Genomic DNA, 25,052 nt, shown 5'->3' on the forward strand with positions numbered 1-25,052 from the left:
GGTGATATCTATGTGTTCAGTATGGGGTGATATCCATGTCTCTGTTCAGTATGGGGTGATATCCATGTCTCTGTTCAGTATGGGGTGATATCCATGTGTTCAGTATGGGGTGATATCCATGTGTTCAGTATGGGGTGATATCTATGTGTTCAGTATGGGGTGATATCTATGTGTTCAGTATGGGGTGATATCTATGTGTTCAGTATGGGGTGATATCCATGTCCCTGTTCAGTATGGGGTGATATCCATGTCCCTGTTCAGTATGGGGTGATATCTGTGTGTTCAGTATGGGGTGATATCTATGTGTTCAGTATGGGGTGATATCTATGTGTTCAGTATGGGGTGATATCCATGTCCCTGTTCAGTATGGGGTGATATCTATGTGTTCAGTATGGGGTGATATCTATGTGTTCAGTATGGGGTGATATCCATGTGTTCAGTATGGGGTGATATCCATGTTAGGTGGAGAGGTCACAGAGGATAAAAGACAATAGAACACATCTTATACAACCTAATCCTATAACCCCTGTTTCCATCAGGCCTGTAAAGAGTACATACTGAACTAAATCGATCAATCTCTAGGTATGTGTGTGTGTGTGTGTGTGTGTGTGTGTGTGTGTGTGTGTGTGTGTGTGTGTGTGTGTGTGTGTGTGTGTGTAACAGCATCACAGTCTGTTTCCATAACGTGTACAGGATACAGGCTCCACAAATCGCTTAATGGAGAGACCGATCGACAGACCAATCTCTAGATGGGTGGGAGTTAGCGCCCAACTAAAAGCCAAAACAGTAGCTTAGCCTCAGAACATGAAGTGGTTTTTTTCCCCTTTTAAAAAAGGGAGGCTCCCTTTTTTTTCTCACCATAAAAGAAAACCCCAGAAAACAACACGTGGTAAACCATGCCACAACGCTGGAACAAATTAGGCCCCAACTGCAGTAACTAATCAACCCGGCCATAATTTACAGGAGAGAGAGTGACACTTAAAGCCACAATCTGGAATTTGTGTTCCAAACCAACAGCTCTCAATCTCAACACACGAGACAACTGGATGGCTTGAAAAAGACCCAATCTGGGATATTTTATTTGAGAGAGTGGTTACATTTCACCAGCCCGGGGGTCTCAATTTAAGTGGTGAAGGCCAGGGCTTGAGATATGTAACCACTCTCAAATTAAAATGTCAAAATATCTCAGATTGTGCCTTTAAAGCCACTGAGCTGTTCTCATGTGTTGAGAGATTTTCCTTTTTACATTTACATTTTAGTCATTTAGCAGACGCTCTTATCCAGAGCGACTTACAGCTTACAGTAGTGAATGCATACATTGCATACATTTTTTTTTTTTTTGTACTGGCCCCCCGTGGGAATCGAACCCACAACCCTGGCGTTGCAAATACCACGCTCTACCAACTGAGCCACAGGGAAGACTTTTTACGGTGAAGAGCTGTTGGTACTACAGTATTACACTCACAGGCTGCTGGGAGAGACAGACACCACGGAGTTGAGTGTGACTTAGCACTGTCATACTGGAAAACGTGCCATATGAACAGACCGTGTGAGTCCTAAATGATTTCCCCCTATATAACGCTCTACTTCAGACCAGAACCCCATGGAACCTGGTCTGAAGTAGAGCATTATGGGTGGCACTACTATAGGGAGCCACTCAAGGCACCGTGTAGCTTAGCAACAAACTTGTCACACTGGAAAGCGGAACACATGAACTACCCTATAGATCAGGCCTGGGCTACTCCAGTCCTCTGGGGGCCTGATTGTTGTCACACTTTGACCCCCACAGCCCCAGCTAACACACCTGACTCCAATAATCGACTAATCATGATCTTTAGTTAAAAAATGCAATTAGTTTAAATCGGGTGTGTTTGCTAGGGATGATGGGGGAAGTGTGTGACACCAATCAGGCCCCACAAGGACTGGAGTTGCCCAGGCCTGTTATAGATAGAAGGCGATTATGAAAGTTAATGACAAGTGAAAGGGAGGGAGGATTTCCTTCAAGATGGCACTGGCTCTGCTAGGTCTAACAGAACAGAGTGGATTTCAAGCATCTTCCAGATGGTATGTGGTAGGTAGCATATGCTACTATGGTATATTACCCTCAAATTTAAATCTGGACCTTGAAGCCAGTTCCACTGCTTTTTTATTTTACATTCTTCCTCTGTCAGGGACTGATTTTTGACCTGGGACACCATGTTGGTGCAATTAATTACTAGGTAGAACAGAAAAGCAGCAGTAGTCCAAACCTGGGTAAGATTGGAATACTCCTGGTATCAGAGGAGGCTGGTTGGAGGAGCTATAGGAGGACGGGTTCATTTTATGGCTGGAAGAAAAACAAAGGAATGAAATGGTTTCCATTGGTTTAAAACTGTTCCATTTACTCCGTTCCAGTCATTACAATGAACCCATCCTCCTATAGCTCCTCCCACCAGCCTCCTATGCCAGGTATATGCTATATATTGACTTACAGCTGTTTACACGCAGAATGAAACTTTGGAAACTCAACAAAAACAAATCCCAGTGGGATTTTCATTATCTCTTCTGGGAACTGGGTGAATGTGTGTCCCCCAAATTGTGTCACATGGGGCTCTGGTCCAAAGTAGTGCACCATCTAGGGAATAGGGTGCCATTAGGGAGGCAACCAGGAGCAGGGACTTAATGTTACCAACCACATCCCTCTGGCACAGAGCCAGACCACCACTCACTGTCACTTCTCAGTTAGACTCTAAGTCCACAACGCTCAGTGTGAAGAAGGCCGACATGACCAATCATTGGAGAGTTAAAATGTCTTAACTTATTTCATTCATTCCTCCTTTCGGTCTCACTCTTTTCTCCTCCATTTTCTCTAATTCCTTATCCCCCCTTCATTCTCTGTCTCCTCATCTCTCATGTGTCACATCCCCCTCGCTCCCTGTCTCTGTCCTGTTTATGTCCAGCCCAGCACTAGGCCAGGCGTGGACAGTACAGCTCTCAGCAAGCACCATCAATCCCTGCCCTGCCGCTGTTTGAACAGGCAACACAAACAAAGCTCCCTCCGGGCTCCATGATATGCTGGTACAGCCCAGCTCCTCTACCCTACCACAGAGCTCCTCTCCCTGGGTATATCCTCTCACGGTCTCCCCGTAACCTGGGGATAACTGCCTCGTTGCTACCAGGCTTTGATGTAACCACCTGACATGGATTTGTTCTCAAATACAAGGCACCTGCATCTAACAGCGCTGTTGATGGGAAAACACACACACACACACACACACCCTGTGCTTTTACTGTCTCCAATAGACATAACAGGCCCCTGACCGGTCAATGTTATGACTGGAGATGGGGCTGGATCAGGGAGGGAGGGAGGGGCTGGATCAGGGAGGGAGGGGCTGGATCATGGAGGGAGGGAGGGGCTGGATCATGGAGGGAGGGAGGGGCTGGATCAGGGAGGGAGGGAGGGAGGGGCTGGATCAGGGAGGGAGGGGCTGGATCAGGGAGGGAGGGGCTGGATCATGGAGGGAGGGGCTGGATCATGGAGGGAGGGCTGTGAGATGGGGCTGGATCAGGGAGGGAGGGGGGTGTGGGATGGGGCTGGATCAGGGAGGGAGGGGTTTCTGTAAATCAGTCCTGAGGCAACTGGACTCAACCATAATACACCACTGCAAAGAAAGACAAATCAGATGTGGTATTAGCAGCACCTTAATCCAAACCTACTCCGTGTCTACCGTCACAGCACTGGAGGAAGATGTCTAGCAACCCTCCTTGCCTAATATATGTTAGTGGAGCGGTTTCATCATCAGTCCCTGGAGCATTTTTATTTTTTTACTATTAGTTCACAGAATTACAATGTCGCCACCTAGTGTTCATGAGGTATATCCGTTCTGTAAAAGGCCAGTCTGGCAGCAGGCATGTTATGCTAGCAGGGTGTGATGATAAAAATGTATCTTACAGATTCAACATTGAAGCCTCTGAAATGGTTTAGGAAAGCAATCTTTATGACAACAAAAATGTCAGACATGTCACATCTATTAAGGTAAATAAATACTGCATGTTCACTGAACAACTGTTATACACAACTATAAAATCAGGTGTTACTATAAAAGTAACAGATTAAAAAAAACAATACTCAATCCTCAATACTACCGTTCATTAAGTTAACAATAATGCACCTTAGAAAAATAATCATCTTTTTTTAATGGTCATCAATATGTCAATTTATATTTTTACAAGTAATCAGCATTTGTAAAAACATTTCTCCAAGGAGAAATGAGCATTTAAAAAAAAAAAGACAAAATAGCAAAAACAAAAAGGTCAATGGATACATTTTGAAAAGTGTTCCATGTCTTTGGGATAGTTTTAGTAATACTGACGCAACTGAAACCTTGAGAGATTTTTTTTTAAAGTATATATATATATATATGTCGCTAAAAAACACATACGGTATGTACACACACACACACACACTACCAGTCAGAAGTTTGGAAACACCTACTCATTTAAGTTTTTTTTGTTAAATTTTTTGTTACATTGTAGAATAATAGAAGACATCAAAACTAAGAAATAACACACATGGAATCATGTAGTAACCAAAAGTGTTAAACAAATCAAAATATATTTTATATTTGAGATTCTTCAAAGTAGCCACCCTTTGCCTTGATGACAGCTTTGCACACTCTTGGCCTTCTCTCAACCAGCTTCATGAGGTAGTCACCTGGAATGCATTTCAATTAACAGGTGTGCCTTGTTAAAAGTTAATATGTGGAATTTTTTTCCTTCTTAATGCATTTGAGCCAATCAGTTGTATTATGACAAGGAAGGGGGGTATACAGAAGATAGCTGTATTTGATAAGAGACCAAGTCCATATTATGGCAAGAACAGCTCAAATAAGTAAAGATAAACGACAGTCCATCCGGAATTATTTTATAATGTTGACAGTTTCTTCAAGTGCAGTCGCAAAAACCATCAAGCGCTATGATGAAACTGGCTCTCATGAGGACCGCCACAGGAAAGGAAGACCCAGAGTTACCTCTGCTGCAGAGGATAAGTTCATTAGAGTTACCAGCCTCAGAAATTGCAGCCCAAATAAATGCTTCAGAGTTTAACAGACATCTCAACATCAACTGTTCAGAGGAGACTGCAACAATTCGACCATGAAGGCCTGATTCATGCAAAGAAACCACAACTAAAGGACACCAATAAGAAGAGGAGATTTGCTTGGGCCAAGAAACACGAGCAATGGACATTAGACCGGTGGAAATCTGTCCTTTGGTCTGATTTTTGGTTCCAACCGCCGTGTCTTAGTGAGATGCAGAGTAGGTGAACGGAAGATCTCTGCATGTGTGGTTCCCACCGTGAATCATGGAGGAGGTGATGTGGTGGTGCTTTGCTGGTGACACTGTCTGTGATATATTTAAAATTAAAGGCACACTTAACCAGCATGGCTGCCACAGCATTCTGCAGCGATACATCATTCCATCTGGTTTGCACTTAGTGGGACTATCATTTGGTTTTCAACAGGACAATGTTCCAACACACCTCCAGGCTGTGTAAGGGCTATTTGAGAGTGATGGTATGCTGTATCAGATGACCTGGCCTCCACAATCACCCGACCTCAACCCAATTGAGATGGTTTGGATGAGTCGGACTGCAGAGTGAAGGAATTTCTGTAAACAAGTGCTCAGCATATGTGGGAACTCCTTCAAGACTGTTGGAAAAGCATTCCTCATGAAGCTGGTTGAGAGAATGCCAAGAGTGTGCAAAGCTGTCATCAAGGCAAAGGGTGGCTGCTTTGAAGAATCTGAAATATTGATTTGTTTAACACTTTTTTGGTTACTACATGATTCCATATGTGTTATTTTTTAGTTTTGATGTCTTCACTATTATTCTACAACGTAGAAAATAGTAAAAATAAAGAAAAACCCTTGAATGTCCAAACTTTTGACTGGTACTGTATTTCAACTTTGACATTATGACCAAAAATCTAAATGTAATCAATTTTAAATGCAGGCTGTAACGCAACAAAATGTGGACAAAGGGGTCTGAATACTTTAAGCCAAGGCACTGTGTGCGTGTGTACATACATAACATATACATACACACATTTCTCTATAAATAATAAAGAAATGGTATTTGTACAATTAGGCATAAATAGTGGAAGACTTAGGCTGCGTTTCCACAGGCAGCCCAATTCTGATCTTTTTTCCACTAATTGGTCTTTTGACCAATCACGTCAGATCTTTTTCAGAGCTGATCTGATTGGTGAAAAGACCAATTCGTAAAAAAAAAAAAAAAAAGATCAGAATTGGGCTGCCTGTGGTCATAAACTGGTGCGTGTGTGTGTGCGTGTGGTGTGTGGTGTGTGTGTGTGTGTGTGTGTGTGTGTGTGGTGTGTGGTGTGTGCGGTGTGTGTGTGTGTGTGTGTGCGTGTGGTGTGTGGTGTGTGCGGTGTGTGTGTGTGTGTGTGTGTGTGTGTGTCCAGCAGATCGTCCGTCTCTAAAACCTGGTTTCGTCGAGGACTGCGGGGGCAGAGATGTTCCCATCCTCTGGGTCTGACGGGACCTGTCAATCAAAAACAATCCACCAATCACATTCCAACTAAACACTATTCTGATTAGGGTTGTAAAATTCTAATAACTTTCCCAGAATCCCCAGGTTTTCCAGCTGGAGAATTCTCTGCTTATTCCCTTCTGATTTCTAGGCATTTTACAACTGGGATTTCAGGAAATCTGGGAAAGTTACCAGAATTTTTTATTTTTTTTTAATCCTGATGCAAAACACAAGCAGACTAACTGTTTGAGTATCCATAGCAACACAACAGATAAATAACTAAAAGAACAAAAACAGAACACGCTACATAAATATACACATACAGGTACTAGGAACTACACATACAGGTACTAGGAACTACACATACAGGTACTAGGAACTACACATACAGGTACTAGGAACTACACATACAGGTACTAGGAACTACACACACAAAAGGTTAAAGGGTTAAAAGATTATCACATACATCTTATTCTACATACTGTAGGTGAAAATAACCAGTGTCTAATCATGTAATTTGGAGCGTGGAAAGTTTAGAGGGAAGTGAAAATAGAGCAACAACAGGATTGAGATGAGGGGTGGAGGGTTACGTTTTAAATTTCCCCCCAAAAACTTTGATCATCTAAAGTCCATTTTTAGCAAAAATTAAAGATTATTTTAGTAGTACAAAGCTTCCAGGAAATTCCTGGTCAAAAGTGAAAGGTGTACAGGAGAGTGAATCCTAACTTAAGACTTGGTCATGCACGGATGTCGAATGGGGAGACTAAAGAGGAAGCTAGGATTCACTCCTAAGAGAATAATGACAGGGAAGCGTGTGGTGATTATTGGTTGGCTGTGCCCCTACCTTTGCCCGTCTGAGGTTCGAGCTAAGAGTGTAGGGGTAATAGGGTATATGGGTTAGTGATCAAGCCTGAGGAGAAGCAGAAGGGCAGTCTGGCTTGTTGATTAGAGCCGTGGTCCCGTAGTCCTGCTGCTGCCCAGAGAGCTCTCCGTCTGCCTGGAACATAGTCTTTTTAAAAATTCACCTTCAATTTTTACATCAGGGGTTAATGGAAGTACTATCATGTTATCATCGCTGTCGGGAAGAAAACCTTGCATCGCCAAAAATGATACTTCTCAGGAAAAAAACTAACAAAAAAACAATCCTCCATGTACGACGTTGTAAACAAACGGCAACACTTGACACTCAGTGTCATAACACGTCACGACACGATCATAATCATGTCATAACAGCTGACATAACACTGTCATGACCCATATATTTACAATTATTCTGACATATATTGGGTTATTTTAAGGCTGCTTACATATTTGGTATTTTAGTAGGATCCCCATTAGCTGTTGCAAAAGCAGCAGCTACTCTACCTGGGGTTCATTAACTACTGTACATTCAGCAGCTACTCTTCCTGGGGTTCATTAACTACTGTACATTCAGCAGCTACTCTTCCTGGGGTTCATTAACTACTGAACATGCAGCAGCTACTCTTCCTGGGGTCCATTAACTACTGAACATGCAGCAGCTACTCTTCCTGGGGTTCATTAACTACTGAACATGCAGCAGCTAGTCTTCCTGGGGTCCATTAACTACTGAACATGCAGCAGCTACTCTTCCTGGGGTCCATTAGATACTGAACATGCAGCAGCTACTCTTCCTGGGGTCCATTAACTACTGAACATGCAGCAGCTACTCTTCCTGGGGTTCATTAGATACTGAACATGCAGCAGCTACTCTTCCTGGGGTTCATTAACTACTGGACATGCAGCAGCTACTCTTCCTGGGGTCCATTAACTACTGAACATGCAGCAGCTACTCTTCCTGGGGTTCATTAGATACTGAACATGCAGCAGCTACTCTTCCTGGGGTCCATTAACTACTGAACATGCAGCAGCTACTCTTCCTGGGGTTCATTAACTACTGAACATGCAGCAGCTACTCTTCCTGGGGTTCATTAGATACTGAACATGCAGCAGCTACTCTTCCTGGGGTTCATTAGATACTGAACATGCAGCAGCTACTCTTCCTGGGGTTCATTAGATACTGAACATGCAGCAGCTACTCTTCCTGGGGTCCATTAACTACTGGACATGCAGCAGCTACTCTTCCTGGGGTCCATTAACTACTGGACATGCAGCAGCTACTCTTCCTGGGGTTCACACAAAACATGATCATACAGAATGACATTGTTGATTTAATCAAATAATTTGTTTCCTGCCAAGAAGTTTCCTTTTGTTTGAAAGTTTGTTTCTTATATACGTTGTTGTTGTAATGAATACTTTAGTCATGTTTTTGATTATTATATTTTAAATAAATTGTAGAAAACACACTATAACAGTAATGAAGCATTATAACCATCATGTGTCACTTTATTTGGACTAAATAAAAACACACTTTATGAACACTGTCAAGAAGCATTAAGACCTTCATAATCATCTAAGCCAGATTGGCCTATCCCGTACAGGCCTATCCCGTACAGGCCTATCCCGTACATGTCCTTATATCAGTCAAAAAGGTGTCTTGTCCTGCTCCTGCATTCATCCCAGTCATCAGCAACAGAGCATTGGGGCCAGAAGAGGACTGGCCACCCCTCATAGCCTGGTTCCTCTCTAGGTTTCTTCCTAGGTTTTGGCCTTTCTAGGGAGTTTTTCCTAGCCAACGTGCTTCTACACCTGCATTGCTTGCTGTTTGGGGTTTTCGGCTGGGTTTCTGTACAGCACTTTGAGATATCAGCTGATGTAAGAAGGGCTATATAAATACATTTGATTTGAAATTTGATTTGATTGGGGTAGGTGCATGTCTGACATCAATGTGTGCTCAATTACAATGATCATTTAATATGGTCAATTTTAGAAAATGTTATATAACATACTGTTGACGAGTAGATTATGGTGTAATGGAATGTTTTGTGTGGAAGGTTTTGTGGGTTTTGACACTTGTCAGTGTCATAACCAGCCATAAAATAAAGCTATATACAGTGCATTCTGAAAGTATTCCGATCCCTTCTTTTTCTACATTTTGTTACATTACAGCCTTATTCTAAAATTGATAATTCATTTTTTTCCCCTCATCAATCTACACACAATACCAATTAATGACAAAGCGAAAAACAGAAATACCTTATTTACATAAGTATTCAGACTGCGATTTGAAATTGAGCTCAGATGCATCCTGTTTCCATTGATCATCCTTAGATGTTTCTACAACTTGTGGTCATTTCAATTGAATGGACATCATTTGGAAAGGCACACACCATGTCTATATAAAAGGTCCCACAGTTGACAGTGCATGTCAGAGCAGAAATCAAGCCATGAGGTCGAAGGAATTGTCCGTAGAGCTCCAAGATAGGATTGTGTCGAGGCACAGATCTGGGGAAGGGTACCAAAACATTTCTGCAGCATTGAAGTTCCCCAAGAACACAGTGGCCTCCATCATTCTAAAATGGAAGAAGGTTGGAACCGCCAGGACTCTTCCTAGAGCTGGTCGCCCGGCCAAACTGAGGAATCCAGAGAGGAGGGCTTTGGTCAGGGAGGTGACCAAGAACCCAATGGTCACTGACAGAGCCCCAGAGTTCCTCTGTGGAGATGGGACAACCATCTCTGCAACCCTCCACCAATCAGGCCTTTATGGTAGAGCGGCCAGACAGAAGCTCCTCAGTAAAAGTCACATGACAGTCCATTTGGAGTTTGCCAAACGGCACTTAAAGGACTCTCAGACCTTGAGAAACAAGATTCTCTGGTCTGTTGAAACCAAGATTTGGTCTGAATACCAAGAGTCACATCTGGAGGAAACCTGGCACCATTCCTACAGTGAAACATGGATGGCAGCATCATGCTGTGGGGATGTTTTTCAGTGGCAGGGAATGGGAGACTACTCAGGATCGATTGAAAAATGAACACAGCAAAGTACAGAGAGATCCTTGATGAAAACCTGCTCCAGAGCACTCAGAACCTCAGACTGGGGCGAAGGTTCACCTTCCAACAGGACATCAACCCTAAGCACACAGCCAAGACAACACAGGAGTGGCTTCGGGACAAGTCTCTGAATGTCCTTGAGTGGCCCAGCCAGAGCCTGGACTTGAACCCGATCGCACATCTCTGGAGAGACCTGAAAATAACTGCGCAGCGACGCTCCTCGTCCAACCTGACAGAACTTGAGAGGATCTGCAGAGAAGAATGGGAAAAACTCCCCAAACACAGGTGTGCCAAGCTTGTAGCGTCATACCCAAGAAAACTTGAGGTTGTAAGGTGCTCACACATGCTGCCTTGAGTCCTTAGCTTGACAGGCAAGTGCAGGGGAGTGCAGAGGGAAAGAAACTCCCCAAATACAGGTGTGCCAAGCGTGTAGCGTCACACCCAAGAAAACAAGGCTGTAATCGCTGCTGTAAAATGTGATATTTCCATTTTTGTAAAGACAATTCTGCAAACCTGTTATTGCTTTGTCATTATGGGGTATTGTGTGTAGATTGGTGAAAAAAAACAACTATTTAATCAAGTTTAGAATAACGATTTAACGTAACAAAATGTGGAAAAAGTCAAGGGGTCTGAATACTTTCCGAATGCACAACAGTTTTAAATATATGTCATGACAGTTATGACCATATTACGACAGGTTACGATAACTTATGTCAGCTGTTATGACCGTGTCATAACGTTTTATGGCGCAGGATGTCAAGTGTTACCAAAACAAACATACATTTACGAAACTTCAGAAGTTATTTTGAATTGAGGGGCGTTACTGCTTTCAATAAATGAAGAAAAAAAAAACATTTTTGGGGCAAATGGAGATACTAGGTTTTCCAAGAGCGACCTGATCTGATCATCCTATTGAGGTCACCTATCAAAGTGGTCAAATTTTACGTCTTCTGACTTACTGGAATAAACGTGCCCGTCTGTGAGATATAGATAGATAGTAAGGGGTTATTAACACACACACACACACACACACACACACACACACACACACACACACACAACGTTAGACACACACAGGGCGTTAAACAGACACACACACAGGGCGTTAAACAGACACACACACAGGGCGTTAAACAGACACACACACAGGGCGTTAAACAGACACACACACAGGGCGTTAAACAGACACACACACAGGGCGTTAAACAGACACACACACAGGGCGTTAAACAGACACACACACACACACACACACACACACACACACACACACACACACACACACACACACACATTAAACAGACAGACATGCAATTCAGCATGAGACAAGTTATTCTAGGAGCAACAGCAAAATACTGTAAGGTGACTTTCGGAGCATACTGCACCAGACATGCATACATAGCTACACAGAAATTGATTTAACACACACACACACACACACACTGCCCTAACCTCCCCCCTCAACCAGCCCCCCACACTTACAGCTGCCTTGGCTAACTGGTTGGCCTTCTGTCTCTGCAGGTCTGACTTGATGAAGCCTGGAGAGAAGAAATACATTTCTTAAAAAGTGGACATGCATGTTTAGGATTTATGTAAGACTAGTAAGTTGTGTGCCAGCCATTTTGATGCCAGCCTGCAACACATCACCCTTCAGCAGATCTCTATACAATTCCATGAACAGGTGTTATACGGTTCAGGTCAGTGGTGTCCAATTAAGACCTAGACAACCAGGTGAGGGTTCCCAACGAATCAATTAAGACCTAGACAACCAGGTGAGGGTTCCCAACGAATCAATTAAGACCTAGACAACCAGGTGAGGGTTCCCAACGAATCAATTAAGACCTAGACAACCAGGTGAGGGTTCCCAACGAATCAATTAAGACCTAGACAACCAGGTGAGGGTTCCCAACGAATCAATTAAGACCTAGACAACCAGGTGAGGGTTCCCAACGAATCAATTAAGACCTAGACAACCAGGTGAGGGTTCCCAACGAATCAATTAAGACCTAGACAACCAGGTGAGGGTTCCCAACGAATCAATTAAGACCTAGACAACGAGGTGAGGGTTCCTAACTAATCAATTAAGACCTAGACAACCAGGTGAGGGGGGTTCCCAACGAATCAATTAAGACCTAGACAACCAGGTGAGGGGGGTTCCTAACTAATCAATTAAGACCTAGACAACCAGGTGAGGGGAGTTCCTAACTAATCAATTAAGACCTAGACAACCAGGTGAGGGGAGTTCCTAACTAATCAATTAAGACCTAGACAACCAGGTGAGGGGAGTTCCTAACTAATCAATTAAGACCTAAACAACCAGGTGAGGGTTCCTAACTAATCAATTAAGACCTAGACAACCAGGTGAGGGGAGTTCCTAACTAATCAATTAAGACCTAGACAACCAGGTGAGGGGAGTTCCTAACTAATCAATTAAGACCTAGACAACCAGGTGAGGGGAGTTCCTAACTAATCAATTAAGACCTAGACAACCAGGTGAGGGGGGTTCCTAACTAATCAATTAAGACCTAGACAACCAGGTGAGAGTTCCTAACTAATCAATTAAGACCTAGACAACCAGGTGAGGGGGGTTCCTAACTAATCAATTAAGACCTAGACAACCAGGTGAGGGTTCCTAACTAATCAATTAAGACCTAGACAACCAGGTGAGGGGGGTTCCTAACTAATCAATTAAGACCTAGACAACCAGGTGAGGGGGGTTCCTAACTAATCAATTAAGACCTAGACAACCAGGTGAGGGGAGTTCCTAACTCATCAATTAAGACCTAGATAACCAGGTGAGGGGAGTTCCTAACTCATCAATTAAGACCCTGACAACCAGGTGAGGGGAGTTCCTAACTCATCAATTAAGACCTAGACAACCAGGTGAGGGGAGTTCCTAACTAATCAATTAAGACCTAGACAACCAGGTGAGGGGAGTTCCTAACTAATCAATTAAGACCTAGACAACCAGGTGAGGGGAGTTCCTAACTAATCAATTAAGACCTAGACAACCAGGTGAGGGGAGTTCCTAACTAATCAATTAAGACCTAGACAACCAGGTGAGGGGAGTTCCTAACTAATCAATTAAGACCTAGACAACCAGGTGAGGGTTCCTAACTAATCAATTAAGACCTAGACAACCAGGTGAGGGTTCCTAACTAATCAATTAAGACCTAGACAACCAGGTGAGGGTGGGCATTCCTAACTAATCAATTAAGAACACGACAACCAGGTGAGGGGAGTTCCTAACTAATCAATTAAGACCTAGACAACCAGGTGAGGGGGGTTCCTAACTAATCAATTAAGACCTAGACAACCAGGTGAGGGGAGTTCCTAACTCATCAATTAAGACCTAGACAACCAGGTGAGGGGGGGTTCCTAACTAATCAATTAAGACCTAGACAACCAGGTGAGGGGGGGTTCCTAACTAATCAATTAAGACCTAGACAACCAGGTGAGGGGGGTTCCTAACTAATCAATTAAGACCTAGACAACCAGGTGAGGGGGGTTCCTAACTAATCAATTAAGACCTAGACAACCAGGTGAGGGTTCCTAACTAATCAATTAAGACCTAGACAACCAGGTGAGGGTTCCTAACTAATCAATTAAGACCTAGACAACCAGGTGAGGGGGGTTCCTAACTAATCAATTAAGACCTAGACAACCAGGTGAGGGGGGTTCCTAACTAATCAATTAAGACCTAGACAACCAGGTGAGGGGAGTTCCTAACTCATCAATTAAGACCTAGACAACCAGGTGAGGGGAGTTCCTAACTCATCAATTAAGACCCTGACAACCAGGTGAGGGGAGTTCCTAACTAATCAATTAAGACCTAGACAACCAGGTGAGGGGAGTTCCTAACTCATCAATTAAGACCTAGACAACCAGGTGAGGGGAGTTCCTAACTAATCAATTAAGACCTAGACAACCAGGTGAGGGGAGTTCCTAACTAATCAATTAAGACCTAGACAACCAGGTGAGGGGAGTTCCTAACTAATCAATTAAGACCTAGACAACCAGGTGAGGGGAGTTCCTAACTAATCAATTAAGACCTAGACAACCAGGTGAGGGGAGTTCCTAACTAATCAATTAAGACCTAGACAACCAGGTGAGGGTTCCTAACTAATCAATTAAGACCTAGACAACCAGGTGAGGGTTCCTAACTAATCAATTAAGACCTAGACAACCAGGTGAGGGTGGGCATTCCTAACTAATCAATTAAGAACACGACAACCAGGTGAGGGGAGTTCCTAACTAATCAATTAAGACCTAGACAACCAGGTGAGGGGGGTTCCTAACTAATCAATTAAGACCTAGACAACCAGGTGAGGGGAGTTCCTAACTCATCAATTAAGACCTAGACAACCAGGTGAGGGGGGTTCCTAACTAATCAATTAAGACCTAGACAACCAGGTGAGGGGGGTTCCTAACTAATCAATTAAGACCTAGACAACCAGGTGAGGGTGGGCATTCCTAACTAATCAATTAAGAACACGACAACCAGGTGAGGGGAGTTCCTAACTAATCAATTAAGACCTAGACAACCAGGTGAGGGGGGTTCCTAACTAATCAACTAAGAACACGACAACCAGGTGAGGGGAGTTCCTAACTAATCAATGAAGACCTAGACAACCAGGTGAGGGGAGTTCCTAACTAATCAATGAAGACCTAGACAACCAGGTGAGGGGAGTTCCTAACTAATCAATTAAGACCTAGACAACCAGGTGAGGGTTCCTAACTAATCAATTAAGACCTAGACAACCAGGTGAGGCTTCCTAACTAATCAATTAAGACCTAGACAACCAGGTGAGGGTTCCTAACTAATCAATTAAGACCTAGACAACCAGGTGAGGGGAGTTCCTAACTAATCAATTAAGACCTAGACAACCAGGTGAGGGGAGTTCCTAACTAATCAATTAAGACCTAGACAACCAGGTGAGGGGAGTTCCTAACTCATCAATTAAGACCTAGACAACCAGGTGAGGGGAGTTCCTAACTAATCAATTAAGACCTAGACAACCAGGTGAGGGGAGTTCCTAACTAATCAATTAAGACCTAGACAACCAGGTGAGGGTTCCTAACTAATCAATTAAGACCTAGACAACCAGGTGAGAGTTCCTAACTAATCAATTAAGACCTAGACAACCAGGTGAGGGTGGGCGTTCCTAACTAATCAATTAAGACCTAGACAACCAGGTGAGGGTTCCTAACTAATCAATTAAGACCTAGACAACCAGGTGAGGGTGGGCGTTCCTAACTAATCTGTGAGGGGTGAAAACCCGCAGACACTCCACCCTCAAGGAGGGGAGTTTGATACGTGGATCAGGTGAATACATTTGTTTCACTGGGGAAAGGCAGTTGTGTTGCTTGTCAAATAGCATGAAGGAATATTCCCTGTAGCAAAGACAGTAAGGTACAGCTTCCACTAGAGGGCACTCAATACAAAAAGGTACACCGTACTACGACATGCACAGTACATAAATCCTTCAATAAAAAAGCTGGAACGACTAATTCATAACACAGTGGTTTATGACTTTGTTAATATTGCAACACTGCCTAGTGCATTAGCTATGGTTCAGATTGACAAGCCAACTCATGACCAATTATTTACATGTTTAATCTAACCTTTATTTAACTATAGTTTACCTTAAATACTGCCCATGCAGTAACCCTCTGTCGCTGACCTTTAACCCTTCTAGTCATACAATCATTAACATAAATGAACCTGGGACTTTAGCCCTGGTCTCCAATAACCAGTATGTACTTTAATAAGAGGAGTTTAGGGCTCATTGATTTATAGTTCTCCCCTAAATACTGTCAATGCAGTAACCCTCTGGACTGACCTTTAACCCTTCACATCATTAACATTATCATCTAGTGCAGGGTTTCTCAGACCCCCACTGGGTACACGTTTTGTTTTTTTCCCACAGCACTACACAGCTGATTCAAACAAATCAACTAATCATCAATCTTTGATCATTTCAATCAGCTATGTAGTGTTAGGGTCCAGAGGACCGAGTTTAGGGATAGTCTATTGTCACGTTGGTGAACTTGGACTTCAGCCCTGATGTTCTCCAGTAGCCAGTATGGATGTATTTAAGGAATAACACAGCAGCTCTCAGGAGTTAACCCTTCAGGCACAGTAGGCTCACTTTCCTCTCATGTGGGTGAATGTGGACTTGGACTACAGTAGCCAATGGCACCCTATTCCCTATGTAGTGCACTACTTTTGACTACCATCATTATTATTATTAGAAAAAGGTATTTTACCTGTGAGGACCGATCCGATGAAGAGGAAGACGCAGAGGAAGATGTTTCCTGCCAGAGTCCCGTAGTTATCTATGATCTTCCCCTGGCAGATAGTGAACATGATACCAAACACCTATATATATATATATATATATATATATATATATATATATATATATATATATATATATATATATATATATATATATATATATATATATATATATATATATATATATATATATAGAGAGAGAGAGAGACAGAGACAGAGAGACAGAGAAAGTGAGTTATCAATTATCTTTCCTTGACAGATAGTGAAAATGACACCAAACACCTGTCGGGGGAAGTGGCCCTCTACACCAGTAGTTCCCAAACTGTGGGGCGCACCAAATGTATCACTGCCATACTTAAACTGGTTAACAGTGTTGGGAATAGGCTATTTCCCTGACATCTGGAACTATATATATATATATATTAAAAAAAACATAATAATTATATAAATGTAAAATATATATATAAAAATCTAATTTGACCCAAACAATTATCGTGGTATTTGTGTCAACAGCAACCGGGTGGAAATATTCTGCATCATCACGAACAGCAGATTACTGCACGTTCTGAGTGAACGACATCCTGAGCAGAAGTGAAATTGTATACCAAATATCAGACCATATTTAGATCTTACACACCCTAATTGATAAACATGTACATCAAAACATAAAATTCTCATGCTTTGTAGATTTCCAAAAAGCATTTGATTGAAATTGACATGAAGGTTTTTTACTGAAATGAATTTAAAGTGGTGTGGCAGGAAAAACATGTAATCAAATCAACGTACACTAATAACAAATGTAGTCAACATGAACATGTTTATTTTCCCAAGGGTGAGGAGTAAAACAGCGGAACAAATCCAGCTCAAGTATATTTAATATCTAGATTAATGAAACGGCAAAAAAAACAAAACACTAGAGCAAATCAACAGCCCCCGGTCTCATTCTTAACGACACAGATGCCTCCTGTAGTCAGATGACCTGGTGCTGCTGTCCCACACAAGACGGTTACAGCAACCATTAGATCATCAGCTATAGTTCTGTCAGACCTGGACCCTGACAGTCAATCTCAACAAGACAAACATTCTGATATTCCAGAAAAGGTCCAGATGTCAGGGAAACTGATATACTTTTACTGGGCTCTACTGATATAGAACACACGTACGCATAACGGAACCTTCACCCCGCGGCGCCACAGGGGAACCTTCACCCCGCGGCGCCACAGGGGAACCTTCACCCCGCGGCGCCACAGGGGAACCTTCACCCCGCGGCGCCACAGGGGAACCTTCACCCCGCGGCGCCACAGGGGAACCTTCACCCTAGCCATGAATGAACTGAAAGACAAAGCAAGCAGGGCTTTCTGTGCCATTAAACAATGTATTAAATTAGACGCACAAATTACGATCTGGCTCATAATATTCTATTCAATAATAGAACCAATAGCACTATATGGCAGTGAAGTGTGGGGTCCGCTCTATGGCAGTGAAGTGTGGGGTCCGCTCTATGGCAGTGAAGTGTGGGGTCCGCTCTATGGCAGTGAAGTGTGGGGTCCGCTCTATGGCAGTGAAGTGTGGGGTCCGCTCTATGGCAGTGAAGTGTGGGGTCCGGCTCTATGGCAGTGAAGTGTGGGGTCCGCTCTATGGCAGTGAAGTGTGGGGTCCGCTCTATGGCAGTGAAGTGTGGGGTCCGGCTCTATGGCAGTGAAGTGTGGGGTCCGCTCTATGGCAGTGAAGTGTGGGGTCCGCTCTATGGCAGTGAAGTGTGGGGTCCGCTCTATGGCAGTGAAGTGTGGGGTCCGCTATATGGCAGTGAAGTGTGGGGTCCGCTATATGGCAGTGAAGTGTGGGGTCCGCTATATGGCAGTGAAGTGTGGGGTCCGCTATATGGCAGTGAAGTGTGGGGTCCGCTATATGGCAGTGAAGTGTGGGGTCCGCTATATGGCAGTGAAGTGTGGGGTCCGCTATATGGCAGTGAAGTGTGGGGTCCGCTATATGGCAGTGAAGTGTGGGGTCCGCTATATGGCAGTGAAGTGTGGGGTCCACTATATGGCAGTGAAGTGTGGGGTCCGCTATATGGCAGTGAAGTGTGGGGTCCACTATATGGCAGTGAAGTGTGGGGTCCGCTATATGGCAGTGAAGTGTGGGGTCCACTATATGGCAGTGAAGTGTGGGGTCCACTATATGGCAGTGAAATGTGGGGTCCGCTATATGGCAGTGATGTGTGGGGTCCGCTATATGGCAGTGAAGTGTGGGGTCCACTATATGGCAGCGAAGTGTGGGGTCCGCTATATGGCAGTGAAGTGTGGGGTCCGCTCTATGGCAGTGAAGTGTGGGGTCCGCTCTATGGCAGTGAAGTGTGGGGTCCGCTTACGAAGCAAGAATTTGACAAACACCCAACAACGCATGCAGAGCAGAATTATGCCAATTCCCTCCTCTGATTAATTTCCCAAAAAAGCCACCAAATTGTATAATCTTTTTTTTTTTTTTAACTACTGACCCCCACTCCTACCATTACTAAGTCCTCAAAATGTCAAGAGGTGACCATAGAGAAGAGTCCCCTCAGTTATCTGGTTCTGAGGCTCAGTTCACTAACCCCAACCAATCCAACAAAGCCTCAGGACAGCACTCAAATCATCACAAATATCACCTATTGGAAAGACACCACAAAAAAATTAAAAAAATCTAAGTAAACTTCAATGCTATTTGTCTCTAAACAGACAGTACATGGTGGCAGACTATCTGACCACCGTGACTGATAGAAAACTGAGAAACAATGACACATGTACAGACTCATTGAGCACAGCCTGGCCATAGAAACCGTCTGTGAGAGACAGATCTGGCAACCCAGAGAGGACAGCCTGGCCATAGAAACCGTCCGTCACAAAAACAAACTCAATAGGAAATACAAGAACCAAGCTCGCCATCTTCGTTTGGGGGATTTGTGTGTATCGTTTGGTATTATTGCACTGTTGGAGCTATATAGAAACAAGCATTTCGCTGCACCTCTGATATTTTACAGATGCTATGTGTAAGTGACCAATAAAATTTGATGTCAAAGTGCTTTATAGGCAGATGCATATCAGATCCAAGGGATGAGCTCTATTACAGACAGGCTGATCAGATTCAATAGCAGCCTCAGAGGCTGATGTCAGGATGCTGCTTCATATAGAGAGGCTCCTTGCAGACAGCCTGTAAAGGCCTCATCCTTACATATCAGCCTCTGAGGCAGTTATTGAATCTGATCAGCCTGCCAGGAATGGCGTTCACCCACTCTGTAAATATCACCCATAAAACATAGTGTCCCTTACAGTTATACACATATCAGTTATGCAAACTAACAACCAGCATAGATAACAAGATGACCCAGCTAACTAGCTAGCTTGTCCAAGTAAAGTGACACGGTATGGTCATAATGCTTCATGACGGTGTCATAAAGTGTTTTATATATATATATATATATAATTACTTAGCTATTTAAAATATGATGAAAAAAAGACTAAAGAATTCACTACAACAAAGGATTTAAGAAACTAAACTTTCAAACGAAAGGAAACTTCTTGCCAGGAAAAAACTGATTTGAAAGAAAAAGTGGGTTTTGACACTTATGTAGGTGTCATAACCTGCCATAAAATATGTCACAACAGGTGTAAATATATGACAATGTTATGTCAGAGGCAAGACGGAGCTGCTCTTCCTCCCGGGGAAGGACTGCCCGTTCCATGATCTCGCCGTCACGGTTGATAACTCCATTGTGTCCTCCTCCCAGAGTGCTAAGAGCCTCGGCGTGACCCTGGACAACACCCTGTCGTTCTCCACTAACATCAAGGCGGTGACCCGATCCTGTAGGTTCATGCTCTACAACATTCGCAGAGTACGACCCTGCCTCACACAGGAAGCGGCGCAGGTCCTAATCCAGGCACTTGTCATCTCCCGTCTGGATTACTGCAGCTCGCTGTTGGCTGGGCTCCCTGCCTGTGCCATTAAACCCCTACAACTCATCCAGAACGCCGCAGCCCGTCTGGTGTTCAACCTTCCCAAGTTCTCTCACGTCACCCCGCTCCTCCGCTCTCTCCACTGGCTTCCAGTTGAAGCTCGCATCCGCTACAAGACCATGGCGCTTGCCTACGGAGCTGTGAGGGGAACGGCACCTCCGTACCTTCAGGCTCTGATCAGGCCCTACACCCAAACAAGGGCACTGCGTTCATCCACCTCTGGCCTGCTGGCCCCCCTACCTCTGAGGAAGCACAGTTCCCGCTCAGCCCAGTCAAAACTGTTCGCTGCTCTGGCACCCCAATGGTGGAACAAGCTCCCTCACGACGCCAGGACAGCGGAGTCAATCGCCACCTTCCGTAGACACCTGAAACCCCACCTCTTTAAGGAATACCTGGGATAGGATAAAGTAATCCTTCTAACCCCCCCCTTTAAAATATTTAGATGCACTATTGTAAAGTGGTTGTTCCACTGGATATCATAAGGTGAATGCACCAATTTGTAAGTCGCTCTGGATAAGAGCGTCTGCTAAATGACTTAAATGTAAAATGTTATGACAGGTTATGTCAGCGCTTATGACAGGTTATGTCAGCGCTTATGACAGGTTATGTCAGCGCTTATGACAGGTTATGTCAGCGCTTATGACAGGTTATGTCAGCGCTTATGACAGGTTATGTCAGCGCTTATGACCATATGACAGGTTGTCAGTGCTTATGACATGGTTTTTACTGTCATAAAAAGTTGACACGGTGTCAAATAAAGTGTTACCCAGATTGTAATAAGATTTCATGTTGCTAAAACACTGTCAGTTCCACTTTATCTACATCAAAACAGATTACAAATGACACTTAGTCTTACATATAAGGAAAGACATACACAAGTCGTGTATTAATAAACCAAGAACTTTATTGAGGGGAATACATAGTAAGTGCAAGTTACATCGAAAATTGGAATGACTAAATATGATAAGGCAATAAGATACATTTTGTACAGTTATCAAAGTAAACATTAACAATAATTAGCTTTTAAAACTTAAATTTCTTCTGTATATACATTCCACTAGGCCTGTAGCCTAATACAGGAAGAGTCAGAATGGGAACAAATTAAAAGCATGCAGGGGAGGCTAAATGACCGGTGACAATCTGAGCTACTGGGTGAAGACTAGGAGTCCCTTTACTAGTGCTTATGTCTGCAGTGAGTCACTCACTCACTGGAGTACCACAAGGGCATCTCAAAAAGTTGCTCATTTTTCAAGCGAAGGTCTTTTAAGGGAGTATGCAAGCACACTCGTTCGGTTAGCCGAGTTCACCGGAACTGAAGCATGCTGACGCCTTAAGGGTTAGGCTTCAGTCTTAGCCTACATTCATTCTTTCAATCAACAGCCGGCAGGCTTATCTAGCTAATTATATGGGCATCATACATACATTTTACTGGTAAAATAGCAATCCTGCAGCAGCCCTGTCTTGTGGCTGGCTAGCTAGCTACTGTAGCTAATGTTAGCTAGCTACAAATCAATTCAGACACCAGCCAATTCATTTTAGCTCTTAGCTAATACCAATGACAAATGCTCTTCAAATTGAGAATGAGCATTTTATTTTGTACAGTTAACAAGGTAAACATTAACATTGAAAAGACAATAAGAGCTAAATCAAGTAGATAGCTTGCTAGCCTTGTTTTGGCTTACTGTCTACTATGCTTATCAGTACATTTCAGACTCATCTTGTAAAATCCGAAGAAATACAATAATTACCAAATTGTATACAGTTTCTTACCTTAATATGTTGTCCTGATCTCAATAACAAAGCTGTCAAAGTTGTGAGAAACCTTTCAGGTCCAGTGGAGGCGAGGCACCTCCCAGTGGCAGCATTCACTTTCAGTTCTTGCACCAAAGCTCAAAATTGATCTGACATTCCTGCGCCTCAATAATATTGGTCGCCAAGGAGCTTTTTCTTTTTTCTTCTTATAAAACAGCTCAGCTAGCTAGCGAAATGATCATGTGCGATGCTAGCTAGTTAATGTTAGCTATACTCGGGCGCTCAAGGGGACATAGGCTTCAGGAGCCAGCGGGTTACATATGATTCCACCATGGGCAACAACTGGCTATTTGTTAGTTTTCAGCCAAATATGTGACCCGTTTCAGGAAACTAAGCGTATGTCACGGGTCACTACTTCACAGGAGAGCCTTCTCGAACATGTGAACTTTCATGTGCCTTAACAACAAACTTGTATGCCATCTGTAAATACAAATAAAATTGTTAAATTACGAGACTAGTTGGTTTAGCCAGAGGAAAAAGTCAGCAACCTTCCCGCTAGCCATGATTGGCTAAGATAATGAGTGGGCTGGACATGCCGAGAGATGAGTTTGGATTTGTCTGCCATATAGCACGCTTCTATCTATTTGAGCTGGTCTGTATGTCTAAATGTCACTAGTTACAGCCTAAATGTTAGCTAGCTAACATTGAACCTGGTTGGTTAGCAACATGCAAATTCATGCAGGGTAGTAACATCATGAGTTGGGATTATGGTTCATTGTTTACCTAGCTAGCTAGTTACATGTCTTAACAAAAGCGCAGAATAACTGATGAATTTACGAACGTGCAACATCCGTTGAATATGGCTGGTGTCAGTAAACTGAACGCAAAATGCTCTGAATTTACAAACTGACAGCACAGTTGCAGTCACCAATGCTCTGTTAACATAAAAAGCCTAACCAGCTCTGGAAGGGCAAGTCATGTTCAGTGAGCTGTTCTCTCTCACTGAGATGTCTGGAAGTAGCTAGCAAGTTAGTACAGAACGCTCAGATCAACCCTTAAAGAGATGGGTGGGGCTAAAGCTTAAGAGGGTGTGAACGATGCTGAATGGGTGTAGACAAAGAAGGGCTCTCAAATAGTAGTACCAAAACAAAGGCCATTTTATCAACTTTCAAAGCAAAATGACTTTCCCAATGTTCCTCAACTGAAGTGTATGATATACCATTTTGTAGCTCCGAGTCTACTTTTATCCAATGTAAAAAAAAAAAAAATTCAAATAATAAAATTATTTTAATAAATTATTATCTGAATAAAAATGTAGCTAGCAGGCAACAATAACTGGCGACTAGTTAATTTTCAGACAAATATTTTCAAGTTAGTTTAGGAGGATAACTATTACTGAAATGTAGCTAGCTAGATGACTGGCAGTAGCTACCCATTCGTGACCTATTCTGTGATACATTTGTGTTAACTTACTCATATCAAGCAACACATACAGACCATTTGTGGAAAGGTAAAAATAACCATTAGTGAGCTGTTTTTTTATGATCGGACAGTGAAGCAAAAAAGACTGGCAGCTAGCTGGTGAGGCTTTCATAACTGGTCATAACACATACATTTAAACCTGTTATGACATATATTGCGTTATTTGATTTCTGGTTTTGACGCCTACATAAGTGTCAAAACCGAGAAAACCTACCACACAAAGCAAAACATTCAATTACACCATAGCCTACCTGTCAACAGTATGTTTTTGATATATGTGTATCTACTCACACAGCATTCGGAAAGTATTCACAACCCTTCCCTTTTCCCACATTTTGTTTTGTTAAAGACTTTTTCTAAAATGAATTAAATATTTGTCAATCTACACACAATACCCCATTATGACAAAGTGAAAACAGGTTTTAAAAATGTTTGCTAATTTATTAAAAATAAAACAAAAATACCTTATTCACATTCGTATTCAGACCCTTTGCTATGCTTGTAACCCCATACCCTAGGCTGTAATCGCTGCCAAAAGGTGCTTCAACAAAGTACTGAGTAAAGGCTCTGAATATGTAAATGTGATTTCAATTTTCAATATACAAATGTTTTTATGTTTTTAAATGTTCATATATATATATATATGAACATTTGTTTTGTCATTATAGGGTATTTGTAGATTGGTGGAAAAAAAAGAAGCTATTTCATTCATTTTAGATTAAGACCAATGTAACAAATTAAGGAAAAGGTCTGAATACTTTCCAAATGCACTGTATTTCCATGGATACCAAACGCTTTGATCTGCCAACTGTCTGCAGCAGCTGGTGTGTGTGTGTGTGTGTGTGTGTGTGTGTGTGTGTGTGTGTGTGTGTGTGTGTTCACCTGTGCAGAGCAGTTGAGCAGGCCTGAAGAGGTGCCTTCACACTCGGGATAGGTCAGCTCCACTCCAAACTCAAAGCCCAGGGGCAGGTAGCCTGTCATGAAGAACCTGCACACACACACACACTATTATAATAAAGCGCTATATAGACAGATGGAAATATTATAACACTTATTACAGCTTCATATACAGTACCAGTCAAAAGTTTGG

General features: G+C 42.9%; 1 protein-coding gene across 7 annotated transcripts in view; it reads right to left on the reverse strand.

Annotated features, from left to right (window-relative positions):
* Positions 1 to 6,359: 6,359 nt before the first annotated feature.
* LOC106608296 (feline leukemia virus subgroup C receptor-related protein 2) overlaps positions 6,360 to 25,052 on the reverse strand; it is a 63,697-nt gene continuing 45,004 nt past the window's right edge. Inside the window, exons 7-11 of one of the 7 annotated variants that reach the window (XR_006770373.1) lie at positions 24,845 to 24,950; positions 16,709 to 16,820; positions 11,921 to 11,976; positions 7,374 to 7,522; positions 6,377 to 6,541 (exon numbers count right to left, since the gene is read on the reverse strand). Coding sequence is in view for 5 of the 7 variants with exons in the window: in XM_014206162.2 (XP_014061637.1) it covers positions 7,434 to 7,526; positions 11,921 to 11,976; positions 16,709 to 16,820; positions 24,845 to 24,950 (367 nt within the window). In the remaining 2 variants the exon portion in view is untranslated. Of the gene's footprint in view, positions 7,527 to 11,920; positions 11,977 to 16,708; positions 16,821 to 24,844; positions 24,951 to 25,052 lie in introns of all 7 variants that reach the window. The other 6 variants (XR_001329426.2, XM_014206163.2, XM_045721161.1 and 3 more) reach the window with 6 other exon arrangements.

Source organism: Salmo salar, chromosome ssa06 (assembly GCF_905237065.1).
Source record: "Salmo salar chromosome ssa06, Ssal_v3.1, whole genome shotgun sequence".
Taxonomy (NCBI): Eukaryota; Metazoa; Chordata; class Actinopteri; order Salmoniformes; family Salmonidae; genus Salmo; species Salmo salar.